Source organism: Passer montanus, unplaced genomic scaffold (genome assembly GCF_014805655.1).
Source record: "Passer montanus isolate IOZ18808 unplaced genomic scaffold, ASM1480565v1 scaffold40, whole genome shotgun sequence".
Classification (NCBI taxonomy): domain Eukaryota; kingdom Metazoa; phylum Chordata; class Aves; order Passeriformes; family Passeridae; genus Passer; species Passer montanus.
In genome coordinates, this window is record NW_024368819.1 from 7,093,397 (window position 1) to 7,112,398 (window position 19,002).

Genomic DNA, 19,002 nt, shown 5'->3' on the forward strand with positions numbered 1-19,002 from the left:
TTAAGGGGTGGATGTAATCTCATATTCTGAGGAATGCCAGAAGTTTGCTGAGATACACACAATTAAATCCGGAATTAAGTACCATATATAGAAGCTAAATATTGCATGATTTTTGGAGCTTCACTTCATTTTGTTTGTGTTTACATTTAAAAGAGTTCAAGAAAATGAAACTCAGTTTAAAACTGAAGAATTCATATGTCTGACTTACAGATCTTTAGAACAAAGTATAGATTTCTGTTCAGTAATCTTAAATTGCTTGTTGTCGCTGTGTATTATTTATCCTGCCAAATTTTGGGGAAGACATGATGCAGAAGAGGAAGAAAATACAATTCTTCTGCATAGACTCTTTTAATGGAAAGGAAGAAGAATTGAGAAAAACAGCTATCTTTCTAAAGTTTTTGAGAGCCTACTATACTTATAAAAAATTTGAAAGAAAACTTGATTTTCTGATGATATGAACATTCTTTTAACTACTGCTCTTTTCAGGTGTTAGCATACAGTTTCTGTGTTCCCCAAGACCTGAAGAGCCCGTAGAGCATGTTACATCTTGCTTGCAAGCACTACATACTTTATTGGATTCCCCTTGTGCCAGGATCCATATTGCAGAGGATCAGGTAATGTATGAGCATGTTGTAACAATCAGCTTTTTCCAGGTCTTGGTCTTTCATCTATGATGATTACAAGAGCTGTAATTATTTTTTGTATGAGAAAAGTATTTGTTCATCATAAGCAAGTGACATAACAATTAGAAATTGTTTAGTCCTAATTAATGTGTTTCTGTGTATTTTGTTTCACTGCAGCTCCTTGGTGTTGAACTCCTGAGTGTGCTTCACCGGCTCCTTCTGACCTGGGATCCCCCGTCAGTCCAGCTCCTGGTTACAGGAGTTGTTCAGCAGATAGTAAGAGCAGCTCAAGATTATTTGCAGGAAAAAAGGAACACACTAAGTAAGATTCTGTAAACACGGCTTGCTTTGCAGAGTAAATAAGCAACAGGTTTTCATATTGGGAAAGGAACTCAGTTGCATTAGAGTATGGTTACACTGAGGAGGAAAATTATGTGTATTCTACAGATAATTTTGATTGTGTTCATAATTACCTGCTGACTTCTTAACACTTGTAAGCTGTATTTTTTCTTCCTCTGATCATTCTCATTTCGTGTCATGATTTTCATTCATTTTTCTGGAGCAAGAGTGGTGCAAGTCATACCCAGCACACCCCTTAGTAATACCATGCTCAGTTTCCTTAATGTTTCTCTACTGACTGCCTCCTTAGCACTTCAGTTACCCTTTTTTGTGAATTTTAATGATTTAGCCACCAGTGCAGGGTATTGTGATGTGTCTCTGACACAACTGACATCTATGAGGTGAGTGAACTGCTCCTGAAACCAGTATGGAAAGTTGCCTGCCCAGGAGATCTTGCCAGGAAGTGGAGCAGACTTGCACCTGGGTTCTTACTTTACTTATTCAGGGCACTCAGGGTGTGTCAGCTACCAGGATCTTTGGGAACAGGGTGTGCAACAGGAGCAAGGCAGTTGGCATGGGAAGGCATGCTCATGCTGCACAGAAATGCTTCTCAAGATTGTACAGTACTGCTGGAGTCAGCATAATGGTGGCAGTGACATACAACAGCAGTCTGCTGACTGAGGGACAATCACCTCTGCTACATCAGAGGTGTAATGACCAGGTTTGGAATTCAGGTGAAAATGCTGATGTACCTGTGCTCCAGAGGCTTGTCTGTGCAGCCACGGCTGGAAGTGACATTGGTCTCACCTGTGAGATGTGAAGGAAATGCTTGTGAAGGTGAGCAGACTCTGTGGTGTCAGGAAAGGTAAATGGGGGAATGAAATGTTCTTCAGAGCTCCTGCACGTGCAGGAGGTGAAGTCCCATGTTTCTCAGAAGGAGAGACAGCCATAGACTGCTGGAGTGTGGCCCTGGAGGATGATGCTTGCATGAAGGTGGCGGCTCCAATACTGTGACTTCCAGCAACAAAAGTCTCTATCTCCAGATATCCAGTTGGAGAAGACTGTAGAGATCTGGCAAGAGAAGAGGAGCCAGCTGTCCTACTTTGACAGACCAGAACTGATAACATTGAAAGGAAGTGAAGGGTGATACTAGTCAGGAGCCACAGGCTGCCTTATCAAGAAGGGGAGGTGAATGAAGCCATGTTAAACCCAAAGAAGCATTCCAGTCAAGCTGTGGGAGTCTCATGAAAGGCTTTTACCATCCAGTCATGTGCTGGAAGGGTGACACTGCTGGAGACTAACCCTCAGAAGTGTATCAAGTCCAGATGCTGGACAGTCCAGATAAGGGTGGGGCTCAGTGGATTTGCTCTGCACTTACACAGAAGAAGCAGTTACGAAGGTTAATGGTAGTTCTGGCTGTACCAGCTGTGTGATAGTGGAGGTAACAATTTCAAGGGAAAGAAAATGAGTAGCAGAGCAAAAGCTTTGGCCTGACTTGGCAGACTTTGGCTTGTTCAGGGAGTTTGTAGATGAGCTCTTGTGGCAAGCTTTCCTGAAGGGCAAAGGAAAAAAAGATTGTTCATCTTTGGTGACAAAATAAAGCTCACTTGTGATGGTCGTGGCAGGAGGCTGACTTGGCTGAACAGGAACTTCTGACTGAGCTCAAATGTGACATGGAAGTGCATGGATGTTGGAAATGGGGGCAAGCTGCCAAGGAAGACTACTGAAATCTTCCTGAGTATGGAGGAACGGAATTGGAAAGCACAGTTCAGGTGGAGCTGAGAATGATGATGAACATCCAGTGTGACAAGAACAACTTTTATAGATACATTGTCAGCAGAGGAAATTTGGACCTGTTGCTGAATGGATTGGGGGATCTAATGACAAAACATACTAGAGGAAAACTAAGGCATTATGATCTTCTTTGCTTACTCCTCCTGTGTCTGTGTCTAATGAGCAGGCCTAGGGAGAGCAGTGCTAGCTACTGCAGGTGAGCATCCAGTTAGGGACTGCTCACCAAAAAGCTGGCCATACCCTGGAACCAGATGTGGTGCATCTGAGGGAGCAGGCTGATCTTGTTGCAGTTGTCTTTGTAAAGCTGTGGTGCTTAAGAAAGCTTTCCAATGAATGGCAAAAATGAGATGCTGTGACTAACTTTGACTAAGGCATGAGGTGGGGTTTGAGTGAACTTGCCAGTAAGCCTGCTGTGCTTGTTGAAAGGTTTTTGAGTAAATTTCTTTTGAAACCACTTCTTAGTACATCAAGTAGAAGAATGTGATTTGAAATAGCACAGACATACTGAGGGCAATTAATGCCTCATCACCCTCTGTGATGAAATAACTGGTTTTGAAGGTGGAGTGGTGAATATTGTTTACTTAGACTTCTGCAAGGCTTTTGACCCAGTACTCTACAATATCATTGTCAAGTTGGAGTGATGTGCACTGAAAAGTAGGAGGATAATTTGTTGGACTGCTGTGCTTAAATGGAGTTTAGTGACTCCATTTAAGCAAGTGTGACTGGCAGCTGGTTGCAGCTGGTGTTCTTTAGAGATCAGTATTGGGTCTGCTACTGTTAAGCCCATAGGACAGATAGGAGAGAATGTACCCTCAGCAAATTTGTGGATGATACCAAACTGGGCAGGTGGTGGGTGTGCAGGAGGGTGGTGCTGCCTTTAAGGGGAATTTTGAACTGCAGGTCTGAGAACCTGCTGAAGTTCAGCAAAGACAAATGCAAAATCCTGCATTTGGGAAGGAATGTGCATTGGTATGGGCTGGTGGGCTGACAGATTGGATAGCAGATTTGCCAGAGGAGGAGTTGTGTGTGTGAATCTCTGGTGTGAAACCTATGCAGTGCTGACACCTGTGTTTTTGGGCTGTGTTAGAAAAGAATGACCAGTGGATTAAGGATACAATTACAAAGATGCATCTGGAGCAGTGTCTAGTTTTCTTTGCCCTTCCTCCTCATTCTGAGTAAGACAGATGTTGACAAACATGAAGGAAGTTCAATGGAAGTCCACTAAGCTGCTTAGGGAGGTGAAGTGTGTGACCTGTGAGGAGAGGCTGAGGGAGCTGAACTTACTTAGTCGGCAGAAGAGAGGGTTAATATGGGATAGAGCAGCAAACCCCCTTCTTAGAGAGGATTTAGAGACAAGGCCAATCCAGAGTCTTCTGAAGGGCGTGTAGTGGAAGGACAAGAGGCAATGGACACAAACTGCAGCAGTGGAAATCCAGATAGGATACAAGGAAAAAATTGGTCACTGTGGGAGCGATGAAGCAGAAGAGAAGATGATCAGGGATGTGGTATCTCTATGCTTGGAGATACTCAAAACTTGACCAGCAGTCTGAAAGTTACTTTCTGAGGTACTTTTAATGACCTCTTCCTTTTAAGAGAGAGTCTCCCTGTTCAATCATTCCTTTACCATTTAAAAAAAAATCTCAGGTATACTGTTTCCATCTTTGCTAGGTAAATTACTTACCAAGAGGCAACTTGGGAAATAGTTTGTTGGTACCTGGTTAAGTTGGGTAGGTGTACCAGATTTTCTGTTACCTGAAAGAAGTGAAGTAAACCCCAGAGAATACTCTCTTATTAAGGAAAATTACTATCTTAATGTGGCACAATGTACTGTTGATAGAAGAACCCCCAATTGATAGCTTTTTCCCGTTTTCCATGTAAAAACAGGGAGAAAATTTTGCTGGAACTTGAGGAACTAGCACAACTGAAAATGCAGGCTCTGTTCCTTCATATGAATTAATGGAATTGTTTACTGTCAGCCCAGTAAGCTGCTTTTTTCAGATTGATGAATGTGATAACAGTAGCAATCATTTAAATTCATAGGAGCTCTATAGGGGTAGTTCAGGCCAGCTTTGCCTTACTGAATCTCTGTTGCTGTTTAATGGGAGAAGGAAAGACTGCAGCTGGCCAAGCTGCCATCAAAAGAGAGACTTCTTGAACTGAATACAGTCAGATAGACATAGACATAGAATCCTACAGTGCTTTTCTGTTTTCTTATTTCATGATCAGTTTAGGCTAGAATAAGATTTTGTCAGGGTGGAACATTTAATTAATAGCTATTAAATTTAAAAAAAAAATTGTGCTGGCTGTTTATTTGTCATTGGTTGCTGTTAATTTTATGATTATTTTTAAGAGAAGCAAAATAATTAGCTGTAGTTTTATTTTGTGCAATACTACATTTGTTTTCTAGTTCCAGAATGATTTTTATTAAATGTTGTTGCAATCACAGTACTTCTAAGGCATTTTAAACCACTTTAAGTAATTCTAACTAAAACATTTAGTCTGACATGAGCCATGTTTGTCCTATCTTACTGTAAAGCAACTTTTTCTTCTTGATTTTTAACTCTTGATTTTAACTTGTGAAAAGTGTGTTATGTAATCTTTGGAATGGCATCTTCAGTGTCTCCTCATAGATTTATTTTCTTTTTCAGATGAAGATGATAATGAAGAAAAAGAAAATCCTCTTGCTTTAGGAGAGGGAGGCGAGAGCGGTGGTCTTGTGCCTGGCAAATCTCTTGTCTTTGCAGCCATGGAGTTGCTCATGTTCATCCTAGTACGACACATGCCCCATCTGAGTTCAAAAGTGTCCGATTCTCCAAGTCACGTTGTTGCCAAATCCCACCTCTCTGAGGAGAGTGCTCGTCTTGTGGCTGCCACTGTTAATATTCTGTCTGACCTTCCTTCTCTGTGTTCTCCAGCAGGTAAGGCATTGTAACAGAATGGGTGAGTGGCAGCACAGTGAGGATATCATGCTAAAAACTAACTGTAAAGATATTCCTGTGAATGCTTTAAGGGCCGTCTATTAATAATATTTAGGTAATTAACTAAATAAAAATTCAGGCTTTTCCAGGGAGCAATATAAAGGAAATTTGATTTTAAATTTGCATGTGTCCTGCAGATTTGCTGAGGAAATTAGCTCTGTACCAATCTGATTTCATTGTTGGTTTTGTTCCCCTTTTTCATGCTTTTGAAACCTTTCGGTCAATTTTTAATCATATTGTTAAAGAACACAGACATTTTGGAGATAATTAAATTCCTGAAAAGTTCATGAAAAGCAGCAGCTGTATGAAAAGACAATCTTACTGAGGGAAAAACAGCACAATTCATCTCTGGTACCCTTGGCCTTGCAGCCGTTGGCTGTCAGTCATTCCCAATGTGATTATAAACTAAAGAGAGCTTTCTTCTGCCCAGGAAGACTGTCACAAAGGATGTGTGTAAGCCGGGATAATTGCACTGAGTGAAGTTCATGGCTAAAGGACACAATTACATGGGAAGCTGTGCTCTTTGACTTTTGCTTTTTGGAGAGCAAATTGCTTGACTGTTGTCTCAAGAATCTTTGGGAATTTTCACCCACTCTTATAGATAAGATATTTTAAAGTTAGTCCCCTAATGAGGTGCGCTGCAAATAACATATTTGGAGAGAGTTATTCTCAAAAGACAATATGGCTTGCCTTCAAACAGAAATTTGTGAATTTGTGTCTTGCACTTTTGTAAGGAACAACAGATTTTGACTTGGAGTCATGTCCTGGTTTTATTTGATTCCTGATTTTTTTTTTTTGAGAGGGTGATGGGAAAGAGGGTGGGCAAAAAGAGTAACAGTATTTTGTGTTGTCTGGAGTGAGGGTGTTACTCCCAGCATTTGGCAAGTGGCCACTGCAAGTAGCTCAGAAGCGACTGTTAGTTTAAAGAGCAGTCCCTTCCTGTCATAATTGTTTTACTTCATGTGTTTATCCTCACAGCATTCCCAGAAGTAGGAAAATGGCAGGATTTGTGTTTCCACAGATGTGGGAAAACAAAGCATAGAAGAGATATGGGAAGAGGCTTGACTGTCTGAAGAGATCTGTAGATTGATTTTGCATGCCCAACAGCACTCTTCTTTCAGTCCTATAGCAGCTTAAAGTCTGTCAGCCTGCATTATTGAAACTGGTACAGCCTTTGTCCACTATTTGAGATTCCCAAACAGCTTCGTTTCTTTGCTTCTGGTAAGGTGGGGCACACCACCTTACTTGGAAAGTACAGTAACTTAGTTTGGATTCTTGTTTCCAGACCTCTTATTTTTGCTCTTTATAAGACCCTAGTGATATGTAGATCCTTTTCTGAGGTACTTGCAAGGTATGTCATCCAGATTGCTATCACATGCCGTGTGGGACAAAGCTTCAGTAGCTAAATCATCATTCCTGAACTGACAGCAGCATTTCAGTTGTTGGCTTGTATGACCTGTGTTATGATACACTTCAGTAGAACTGATGAATGAATTTGGTGATAAAATATTGAAGGACCCATATCACTTGTTACCTGAATTGCAGTTTATCTCATCTCTTTTGTCTTAACCTCTTTGTCTTTCCCAATATGGATGCATATAGTTATCTACTACACTTCAAAAATGGCATCCATATTGGGAAAGACAAAGAGGTTATCTACTACACTTCAAAAATTCTATTTATCTTTTTTTTTTTTAGGGTGTATGACAGTATTACCCACGATCCTGTTTCTGATAACAAGGGTATTGAAAGAAACAGCAGTAAAGTCAGCAGATAATCAGGTCCCACCTCCAGTCACTGCAGCTCTTCAAGGGATAAAAACTATTGTTACTCTTCCAACAGTCAGGACTGATGAAACTCAGAAACAATGGACAGGTCTTATCCGCAGCACTCTGGCATCTGTTTTGGAAGACTCTCAGCCTGGTAAGTGGTTTCCCAGTGCAGGAGTTAAAATTCAAGAAAAATTAGTTTTCTGCAATGAAAATGCAAGTATGGTATCTGCCTGTAAGTATGGTATCTGCCTGTAAGACCTGAATGAACAAAACTCCTCATTTTTATAACAAATTTTATTGAAGAAAAGCACACCGTTGGCTTTAACAAAGTAGTTACATCTCAGGAGTTCTTACCTCAGATTTATCTTTGGTCTGTTGTCTTTGACAGTGTTGATCATAACCTCCAGTTGGAAGTTTTTCCTTTTGCAATGCATCTGGCATCAGCCTCTCAGGTTTTATGCTGGCACAAGTAATTTAGTCTTAATGACAGTCAGTGTTAAAGTGAATGAGTGGGAAGACAGCCACAGATAATTGTGTAAAGGTTCATACTGGAGTAGGATACTCACAACACTGTTAAAAGCTTTCTTTGGTGAGAAAGAAATCCTGGCCAAAAAATCCCAGTTACTCACCAGCACAATGGTTACTGTCTCTTTAGAACTGCAGACCACTTATGGTTCACATAGAGGCTTTGCCTTGCCCTTCAAAAAGTGAAAAAATGTACAGGCTTAGCTGCGTAGTTATCAAAAGAGAGACACAAAGATTTGCCATTTGCATAGTGGTAGTCAGAGAAAAACATCCCATTGCATTGCCAAGGAGCCATTTGTAGAGAGTGAAGAGGGGCTTGAATGGAGTTACTCATGTGAGAGATGGGGAATGAGGAGGTAATTGCAAATGACTCTGAAATGTCCAAAGGGGGAGGATCACTAGGTTCGTGTTAACCAAGCCAAACTTCTAATTTGATTTGTCACATCAGTTCTTGTTTTCCAGCCTTTAGTTACTGTTGAGATTTCACAGGCCCTCTTTCTAGAGACATCACTGGCTGGAGACCTTTTTGCAGGCATCAGAATTTTTTCTTGGTTCCTTGCAAGAGCGTATGTTTTCCTTTCTAATCTTCTGTGAAGTGTGATAGATCACACATGCAAAAATCTAAGCAAGGTCCACTGCATTCAATTTCAAACCTCATCATTCAATAAAATTTAAAGAACGTAAATTTAAAATAATTTAAATAATGTAAGAAAAATTGTCAGTTAAAATGCTTGGAATAGTTTTTTGAAGTGAGATTTCACATTATGGGTAAGCCAGTTGAATGACTGGCTGACATCTGTAAAGGGCAGTCATGCTGTTTTTCTTTTTTGCTGACTTTATATATGCTGTTTCTTTGTGCCTCTCAGGGAAGAGCAGAACCAATGTGGCCAACCACACCAGCAGAACAGTGCTTTTTATATATATTATAATAGCTTATATATACATATTTCTGTTCCTGTTGTGAATTCATGAATGAGATCTGTGAAGACAGAGCTTATGCAAGGAAAAAAAAAACTGTGACAATGGCAAATATAGGCTATTTGAAAAGCAGGAAAGGTTAGAGTAGGATTGTTCCTACTGGTGACAGTTGGCTGTCAGATCTGCAAAACTTCATGTTAATTAAAAGTTGTTGCCATGCTAGATATCTGTTTCTTACTTACCTGTATCAGCTGAAGATAACAATTTGAAAAAGTGAAATAGACCTTAATGGGGAAAGGATCTAAAAATATCTTTTTTCTTTTTGTTTACACAGTGAAAACAAAAAGCATGACTTGGTCTGAGAATGTGTGGGTGGTGATGTTTTCCTTGATACTTAAGTTTCAGAAAGATTGACTTACTTTATTAAAACAACTGTTAGACTAGAGTTGCTCAGATTTTTGTCACAGTCAACAGTGATACTGTAATAAGTAAATGCATGTGCAGTTGCAAATAATTTCAAGTACATCTATTTCCTCTTTGTGAGTTTTATCTGTGTTCACTGGAATTTAATAAATAAATGCTAAAGCCTCTTTGAAATAAGCTAACAGCATGTTTGCTTTTGTTTTTCAGAAGCCTCTAAACCTATTCTTGATGAAGTAAGCATACTTACAGCTATTACTCTCTTCCTCTTGTCAGCAAGTACTGAAATAATTGGAGTGCAGTCTTTACAAAATGGATGTTTGAACAGATTTAGAAGTGCATTGAATTCTTCTGATCCTTGGGTAAGATCATGTAATAGGAATGTGAATGATATGCAGCCAGCAGAAACTAATTGTGATATATTTAACACATTTCCTGAATGTTTTGTGATGCCTTTACTTCAGGGACAGGTACTGCTGTCAGGATAGCTAGAATTTTCAACAATGCATTATTGAAAATCATAAGCAAAATAACCCAAACTTAGTGCTTCTAGATAAAGTGTTCACGGCCTTATGCCAGGTCCTTGACTTCAGCTTTTTTTAAAAGGCAAAACCAGTCTCTGGTATATGAGTTTTTATCACATTAAAAGGTTGGTTGCCATAGAGGGGGTGACATTTTTACATTAGTGTTGATCTTTTATAATACAAACAAAACCATTTTTTCCATAGATAAAATTACAGCCCACATTTATGATCAATTTTATATTTGTTTGTGCAAAACCTGTGCTTATTTTGTGTGTTCATACAAAACTCAGTTTGTGAGCAAAAATATAATTTTGTGGGAACCATCAGAACATTTGTCTATCATGATTCATTTGTTTCATGATTGCACTTCTGCCCTTTGGCTTGCCTTTGTGAAATGCCTTCTGAATTATTTTGTCATTGAAGAGGAAAGTTAAAGAAGTTGTAGACTGACTTGGTTCAAGCAGGCTAATGCACTGTATGGGTAGTTAAGCTTAAGTTTTCCAGTCATGTATGTATCAGTTTGAGTGGGTGTACAAATCTGCAGATGGGAGCTAAGGAGAAAAATCTGTGGTGCTTCCACAAGCAAACACTGCAGGGATTCCTGAGAAGAAAAACACGCAAAAAATGCGGATATGTTTAGAGTCATAGTGAGGCATATAAAATCCTGTTTAGACTGATAATTTTCCATAGCAGGGCAGGTGTTTTCCAGCATGAACATAAAATTCAGTTGATTCTGAAGCCTGACTCTGGATGGAAAGCTACTTAGAATTTTATTGTGTGAATGGAAATGTCAGTTGTATTAAGTGAAACTTTTATGTTGTACTCTCTCTGAGCTCTGTATAAGCACATGAACAGTGAGAGAGAAGTACATGGTCGCCCACTACCCTGCTGGAAAGCTGCCCGTCAGCTGGAACTTACCACTATTTTTGTAACACACACAGCAAGTTTGGAGAGCAGCCAGATGGTGTCCACTCTCTTCTCACCAATGTGCAGAGCAAATACTCTGTAATACTTGTGTGTTCGTTCTGGCTTTTTAAATGTAAAATATTCCTTGTTGCAGTCAGTAACGAGACACCTGTTTGTAATAAAAGCATGATCGTGATTGTACAAAGTGTATTGAACTGATTAAGGAGAAGACTCTTCCAAAGAAACTACCGATGCCTTAAAAGAAATACAGGAATGTTTTTGAAACTATTACCACATGAAAAGGTCAAATATCATGTATAGTAATAACCAGAAGTCTGGTGAGCTCAATTCCCTTTTGTTCCAACAGGATAACTCAGTTGAGAGATCCAGGTGTTTCAACGCTGTTGGGCAAGTTTTACATGAAGTGTGACTCTTAGGCTTTGAAGAAGCTCTGATTTTACCTTTCAGGAGTTTTTGTAGACTTCCGTGAATGCACAGTAGTCCAAAGTTCTATATTACACAGATCAAAGGAAAAACACTTGGATGAAGTTCTGCTGTCAGATGCAGTCATAAAACTCCTTTGAAATATGGCTGCATTTAAGAAAATACTTTTACTCCTTATTTCAAAGGTTAATCTAATCATCTTTAACAGCTAATAAGGAATGAAGTTTAAAGAAAGACAGAAAAGGAAGAGAATTATTTGTAACAGTATGGAGAGATGGAGATAAAATTTGTTGAAAAGGTCAGAGATGATAGTGAGTAAAGCATTAAGGAAAAACGTCCTTCTGTGGAGCTCTGTTACAAAGCATACAAATGATATGAGAAGTGTTATTATTTCAGACCTTAAATATTGAATTGTATAGAAAACCTGCAGCTGTATTCTATTGAATTAACAGTAATACGAGCTGCATAGCTCATATTTTCTTACAAGTAGTTTTTATAATCTATGATTTTTATTCAATATTTTTATTTATATATCTGTGTTTTCACTAATCGCTGGATCTCCTCACAGATCATTTTGTTCAGTCGTATTTCCTCTAGAACATTTCTGTTCAGCATGTGCTCAGTAACTCATCCTGTTTGGACTTGAGTGCAGTTAGAAAACATGTGCAATGTTTTATCCTCATATTTGTTGTGAGGCTTCACCTTTTCAAAAATGCTGGGTTATTTGTAGTGGATTTTGGAGGAAGATCTTTGTATGCTCCAAAAAATGTATTCATAAATTCATCTGAACAGGATCATCAGTGGGTTATTTTCCCAAAACTTGGCTTCAGTAATCTCTGCTTTCCACAGAGAGGGAGGAGGATAAAAAATAAAATAGAAGGATGACAAGGAGAGCATTCTGTCATCAGCTCATATAGTCCTAGCCTACTACCAGCACAAAATGGAGAATGAGAAACAAGGATGGAAAGGCCTGACTCTTTTGGCTACAGCCTTGGCTTGTATTAGAACAATAAGATCACTTTGTTCTGAGTCATTTTTATGGGCAGTGTTGCCCTTCTGGAATTGGAATAGCATATCACGATTTTGAAGATTAAGCTACTACTAGAGCTGATAGTTCTGAGACCTAAACATGCAGTTCACTGTGGACTAGTGTGACTGACTTGTGTGACATTAACTATGTCTTTATTATTCAGGGTTTATGTTGTTTCTACTACTTAGTACCTGCATGTTCTTTCTAATTGTCCTTCCTTTTATTGAACACTGGGCTAATACTGATTTATTTGCTGGCCTGTGTTGTTTCTTTCCTCTTATTTAGTATGCTTCCTTCCCATTTTGTAGTCCTTTTTTTTTATTTAATCGGAGATAACAGAGTTTATTAGATTCCCTGAGTTAACAAATAACTTTGAAGACAATGTATTTATCTTGATTTGATTAGGTTCAAGCCAAGTGTTACCAGCTTCTGCTTTCTGTGTTCCAACACACCAATCGTGCCCTGTCAACTCCATATATTCATTCATTGGCCCCCATCATGGTTGAGAAGTTGAAAGCTGTGGAAAGGAGCCGCCCAAACAACAATCTGGAGCTTTTAGCAGTCCAGGAAGGAATTAAAGTCCTTGAAACATTGGTTGCCCTTGGTGAGGAGCAGAATAGTAAGTATTTGGGTTTTCTAGAGAAATGAGTAATGATAAAATAGAATATTGAACATAAGAAATGTTGCAATTAGGAGCTTGATGGCATAGTCACAAATGGATTGTGTGTGCCATCCACATTTCAGTTGTTTTAATTTGATATTTTTTTTATTACCGTTTCTAATGTCCGTTCTGAAAACAATATTACCCTTCCTTACCTGTGTAGTAGCTGATAATTTTGTTTCCTTCTCTGATATGGTAATTACATTTTTTTTCCTTTCATTTTTAGGAGTACAGTTGCTTGCCCTTCTCGTTCCCACTCTGATCTCGTATTTACTGAATGAAAATGCCTTTGCTTCTGCATCTACAGCATCTAAGGACCTTCACGAGTTTGCACTTCAGAATCTAATGCACATTGGTCCACTTTACCCACATGCTTTCAAGACAGTAATGGGAGCTGCTCCTGAATTGAAAACACGTCTAGAAACTGCAGTCCGAGCAAGTCAGGCCAGCAAAGCAAAAGCAGCTGCTAGGCAACCACCACCCACAGTACATTCCACCCCAACAATTAAACTGAAAACTAGCTTTTTTTGAATTACTTTTATTATTTTTGGATCATTAAGTAGTCAGAAGCATTACATTATCCCTGCATACATGTCTAATTTTGTGTAATTTGTATGTGAAAGGCTGTCTAATGGAGCTTTGTGTAATTACTTGAAATCCATGCATTACGAGGGAAGTGGTGTTACTTGTATTTGTATAGATTTTTAGGAAATTGTGATCATATTTATGAATTTCTGTTATAAATTATCCACCAAAAAATATTCTGTATCTAAATAGTTTTATTTATTTTTAAAAGCTATCTCAAACCCTCCAGTGGTTTTTGAAATCTGGTGATTGTTATCCCGCCATTGTGCCAACACACTAACACAGTGGGGATGGAGAGAAGAAGAAAAACTGTTATGAAGTACTTACCCTGTACCATGGGGAATTTCTAGTGTAGAAGTATGAATTTTTTCCTTTTATTAAAGAAATAATAGGGAAAGGGACTTTGTAGATTGCTTCAGCTTGCATGAAAAAAATCCCCAAAACCCCACAACAAAATAATTGAAAATTTTCAGCCTTTCTTAAGGTGAATGATCAAGCATGCTGTCTTAATGAGTTGTCCTTATTTATGTGGTGTATATCTCTTTCAAATCCGTTTCCATGCTTGAAAATGAATAAAGGATGCAAAGAATCTAATCCCCTATCTCTTCGAATATAAATTCTAAAGAATGCACTGGCAACTGAGTTTATAAAGAGAACTGCCTCCTATCTGCATTTTTGTAGGTGTAGATCTTGGCCCTTGTAAGGTGCTTTGTGTTTGCAGTCTTCCTGTTCTGCCAGCAACTGGTTGAATATGTGATGAGTCAGTGCTCTGCCCTTTGTCCAGACTCACAGGTATTTAACCTTCCTGCTAGATTTTATTTTCTGGATACATCATACCTGTAGTCCTTGATCAAGTTTGCAAGCAGAGGTACTGGAGCACTTTGCACTGTACTGACTCAGGGGGCAGAACACAAGTGAGAGCCAGGCTCCTTCAGTTTTCCTTCCCCTACCAGGCTTTTTTCAAAAGCATGTGGCTCCCCTCACCTCTGAGTGAGTCTGATGTGCAGATTTTGGGGCTCAGGGCTCACGTGCTCTCTAACCTTGCATGCACAGCCAGGGACTCCCAGTGTCTGTCTGCTGCCAGGCCTCACCCTTTCCTATTGCCAGAAGTGTGGAACCATGTATTTTCTTGTGTATATAAGACTGACTTACATGAATTTTTTGACACAGCTGTTGAATTTATGGGCTTTTATAGGGATCTTTCTGTACATTTTGCTTTATAGAGAGAAGTAACATAACCAGAGGCCTCCACTAGGCCTGCTGAGTTTCATCTCTGATGTTTCTCTGTATACTCTGTAAAAACTGCATATTTCAGATGCTTCAACTTCAAATATAACAAAGGGATAGTAAATAGAATTGAATATGACTAATATCTACTTAAAATATTTGTAGATCACTATTTTTGCATAGATACTTGCCTCTAGGCTTTCTATTTTCCTCTAAGACCTTATCTAATATCCCTTTGAGTACCTATGCAAAATGGTCAAGATAATGCTCTTTCGCCCTATGGTAAGTTGGCTGTGTGCAAAATATTTAACATAAAATCAGAAATATTTTTATTTTGCAGTGAATGTTTTAGCACTAAAGTGAGGACACAACAAGTGGTGCGTACTCTAATCTCAATTTTTTTTGGTGAAGATGGTAATCCAGTCTTGTTCCATTCTGCAGGAGTAAAGATATATGCAGAAGTAAAAATCCATGTGCTGTACATGAGAAGGAAAGTAACTTCACTAATTTTTTCATCTTACTATAGGTAGAGGGAATTAAATTGATTTAAATACATCCTTCTCTAATAAGTCTTTCCAGCATTACAAATCTGTTTTGCTTAGAGGTTCTGAACCAGTTTAACATTTGAAAGTATTAAGGACTCTTCCAGTTCAAAATTCAGCACAAGCGTTTTGCAAGTAAAACAGAGAACAAGTTTATAACCTGTTTTAGATTCCTTCCCCTCCACCAGGTAGTCTAGGAATTAATGACTTCTTAGAAAGATTTTGTCTATAATCGTGTTTTTACCATAAGTTTTATCTCAGCACTTTCAAGTTTTGGTTAGACTCTAGTTGACAAGATGTCTGAAAATTCGGAAGGGGGGAGGGTAGTGTAGCAATCAAGCATAACTAAGAAGTCAGTAGAGCAATAGAAAAAAGTTAGCAAAAGAGAAAATGGCAATAGATAAATGTAGAGGGATAGAGAAGGGAGAAGTTTTTCTTTGTATTTTGTGTGGCTGTCTACAACGTGCACAACTCTTGTTTGTATACATCCTTCCCCAGTTTAGTCCTCGTTTGCTTTTCTGCTTTCTCCTGATATAAAAGTTATAATCATGTGGTTTTACACAATATTTTGGCATCAAATTCCATTTGATTAAAAAAACTGAAGTAACTTGAAATGGCCTTAGTGCTTATTGTTGTTTGTCACTGTCCTTTTCATCTTTTTCTTTGTCAATAGCCTTTTAAATGTGCTTTTTAATGACACTGTTTGCTCCGCTTCCCCTTCGCATCTTTCACCTCTCTCTCTGCTGTTTCCTTCCTTTCTGGCTGAGCCTTGTTCTAGCCGGGTTCCTCTCCCAGATCATGCTCCCCGTCCCGTGTTTTCGCTCCCGTTCTCCTGATGCTCTCAGTAAGCTTCCTCAGTGATCCTTCCCACAGCGCTGGTCCAGCAGCCGCAGCTCGAGCTCTGCGGGCAGGGTTCCGAGGCAGGCGGCTGTGGTTTCGGAGCGGCCGCAGGGAAACAGGAACCGCAGCCGGAGCAGCCAGCGCCGCTCCCGGGCACGGCGAAGGGCCATTGCCCCGGCAGCCCGGTGTCCCCGCCCTGGCGGCACACGGCGTGTGTGACACGGTGCTGGCCCCGGCACGGCCCGGCGGAGCGGGCTCTGCTGCCGGGCGGACAGGGCGTGGAAAGGGAGCCCAGCTCGGCCCGGGCTGCCATGCGGAGAGGGCGCTGCTGCCGACATCTTCCGCCCTCAGTCCCACAGCCTCCCGTTTTCCCTTTCCTCGCGGGGCAATTCCTGAAAAATGGTGTGTCGCTCTCCTTCCCGACATTGTAAACGATGTCCAAGAGCCCCCTGTAGTCTTGGGCAGGGTTCAAGCCTTGGGCAGGGTTTCCAGCTTTTGGCAGCGAGAGGCCGAGCGCTGCTGAGGACGCGGAGGAAGCAGCAAAGCCGGAGCTGCCAGGGCAGGGCCCGACCGGAGCATGTGGAACTGCTGCGGGACCCCCGCCCTTCCCGTGCTCCTGCCGTGGCTGCGGGAGAGCCCAAGCCGTTTCAATCCCGCTCGGAGGTGGAGGTGACCATTAACCTGTGCTCCCGCTGCAGGGACTGCCCTGCCCCTCCCGCCAGCGCCCCCGCCTAGCCGACCGGACCGCCCGTCCCGGCGCTGAGGCTCAGCCGTCCGAGCTCCATCCCTGGAATTACGGACGGCGCGGGAAGAGGGCGGCGATCGAGGAATCCTCCCCGCCATCCAGCGGAACTACAATTCCCAGGACGCCGCGCGAGGCGGCGGGGCGAATCGCCGCCCGGCGCTGTACCCGCCGGGCCACCGTAGCGGCGGGCGGGGGCGGCTGTCAGGCGGTGACGGCGGGCGGGACGCGCCCAGGTTGTTGCTGCTGCTGCTGCTGCTGCTGCCGGGACGCGGCGGGAGCGGCGGCGGCGAGCCAGGCGGACCCGGCCCGGCCATGGACGAGCAAGCGGGGCCCGGCGTCTTCTTCAGCAACAATAACAATAACAACGCCCTCCTGCTGCCGCCGCCGGCGGGCGGGCCGGGGCTGGAGCCCGGCGAGGCGGCGGCAGCGGCGGCCGCGGCGGCGGCAGCAGGAGGAGGCGGCGGAGGAGGGGGAGTCTCAGCCTCCGGAGCCGCCGCGCCGCTCTCGGCGTCCCGGGCTCAGTACAGCGTGCCGGGCATCCTGCATTTCCTGCAGCACGAGTGGGGCCGCTTCGAGGCGGAGCGCGCCGAGTGGGAGGCGGAGCGGGCGGAGCTGCAGGTAACACCCGCGACCTTCCACCCCCCGCAGCCCCGGCTCCGGCAGCCGCTCCCCTCCGTGTCCCCCGTCTACGCAGCTGCAGGGGAGCGGCCGCCCTGGGCGCTGCCGCGGCTTGCCGTCCCGGGGAGCGGGGAGCGGGCCCGGCCCGGCGGGGAGCGGGCCCTGCGCGCTCTGCCGCTCTCGCCTCCTCCCCGGCGCTTTCCGGATGCCCCTCGGGGTCGGCCGGCCCAGCTCGCCGCCAGTTCCATGACCCCCGCGAAGCCGCCCCCGGCGCGCTGCGCGCCCCCGTGGTGCCGCCCTTGCCCCCGGCCCTCGGTGCCGCCAGGCCCGCACCGGGGCCAGGCCCGCGGGACCGGCTGGATCCCCTTCGGTACTATGGGGCACGTTATGTAGTGTTTTCGTTTGAAAAGCGATGGGGTTGATACGCTCATTAATGCATGAAAGGAATGATAGTGATCTTGTGGTGCAAGAACTTGTGAGCTGCTGGCCTAGAGCCATTGCTGTCAGATACTTCAGTGATGGGCGCGTTGCATTAACTCCAATAACAGTCGATAATGCAACCTTCGTTCCTCTTTGGTGTTGTTTACAAGAAAATCCCTGTGTTAAGCCTTAACGCTGGCCATGTTGCTAGCAGCTCACTGTTTGGTTTTCGTGTGGCAATGTTTGAGACTGAAAAGTGTCCATGGGTTTCTTTTTTTGGTCTCCTTTGTCTCTTTCTTTCTGTCCATCTCTTCTTTCTATGGCTTTCCTTGAAATTACAATCTTTGTCAAGGGAGTCTTGACTGTCTTTAGTAATGCAAACCACTTCTCTGTTTTTTTGGTTATTGGGTTGGTTTTTCTATCTTTTAAATTTTACTTTCTACGTACATCAAACAACCACTCTGAGTAGAGTGGTAGGTGTGACATTCTTTAATGAGAGTTCCCTTGTAGGAATTTAAAGGAAGTGGTCATGAGAACAAGAGAGTAATTTTAATTTTAACTTCCACAATTCAGTGAGAAATTGGTTAGTAAGTGAATCGTATTTCTATTCACTACATCCAGTTAATACTGTGTTGAAAGTTACTAGCTTAGCTATGTATAGGAATAACCTCATGTGTCATATATCCAGTGGAGGCCCATAAATATCTTGACATATATTCGTAGCTGATTCAGATATCAAATATTGCTTTGGAGAAAAAAAATCTGTTTTACAGGACCTAGGAAATGTTGCCAGTTTATTAAAAGTAATAACACTTTGCATATTTATCACATCCTTCAGCAACATGACATCCTTCCTCCTCCCCCAGGTATCCCTCAAAAGCTTGGTGTTACGGATGAGAGAGGAGGAAAGAAATGGAGTATTTAGACTATTTGCAGAAGTCATGTATTATCAGTGGCAGATAACCCCATCACAAGTTGTTTGCTTGAATGCCTTTGACTCTTGCCAAAACATCTCAATAAAGTTATAATTAGCTGTGGCTGGCATTGCCACGAGCTGTAGCAGCATTTATCTGCTGCAGAGTCATGTTCAG

The 19,002-nt window shown here is 42.1% G+C and overlaps 2 protein-coding genes across 7 annotated transcripts in view; both read left to right on the forward strand.

Annotated features, from left to right (window-relative positions):
- HEATR5B (HEAT repeat containing 5B) overlaps positions 1 to 14,113 on the forward strand; it is a 54,506-nt gene extending 40,393 nt beyond the window's left edge. Inside the window, exons 30-36 of the mRNA XM_039719043.1 lie at positions 487 to 614; positions 801 to 945; positions 5,405 to 5,674; positions 7,433 to 7,657; positions 9,580 to 9,731; positions 12,679 to 12,892; positions 13,161 to 14,113. Of these exons, the coding sequence (XP_039574977.1) occupies positions 487 to 614; positions 801 to 945; positions 5,405 to 5,674; positions 7,433 to 7,657; positions 9,580 to 9,731; positions 12,679 to 12,892; positions 13,161 to 13,465 (1,439 nt within the window). The 3' untranslated portion in view covers positions 13,466 to 14,113. The remainder of the gene's footprint in view (positions 1 to 486; positions 615 to 800; positions 946 to 5,404; positions 5,675 to 7,432; positions 7,658 to 9,579; positions 9,732 to 12,678; positions 12,893 to 13,160) is intronic.
- Positions 14,114 to 17,057: 2,944 nt separating this feature from the next.
- STRN (striatin) overlaps positions 17,058 to 19,002 on the forward strand; it is a 68,257-nt gene continuing 66,312 nt past the window's right edge. For 5 of the 6 annotated variants that reach the window (XM_039719045.1, XM_039719044.1, XM_039719046.1 and 2 more), the window contains exon 1: positions 17,058 to 17,491. In XM_039719045.1, coding sequence (XP_039574979.1) covers positions 17,186 to 17,491 — 306 coding nt within the window. In that variant the 5' untranslated portion in view covers positions 17,058 to 17,185. Of the gene's footprint in view, positions 17,492 to 17,624; positions 17,862 to 19,002 lie in introns of those variants that run through there. The other variant, XM_039719049.1, reaches the window with a different exon arrangement.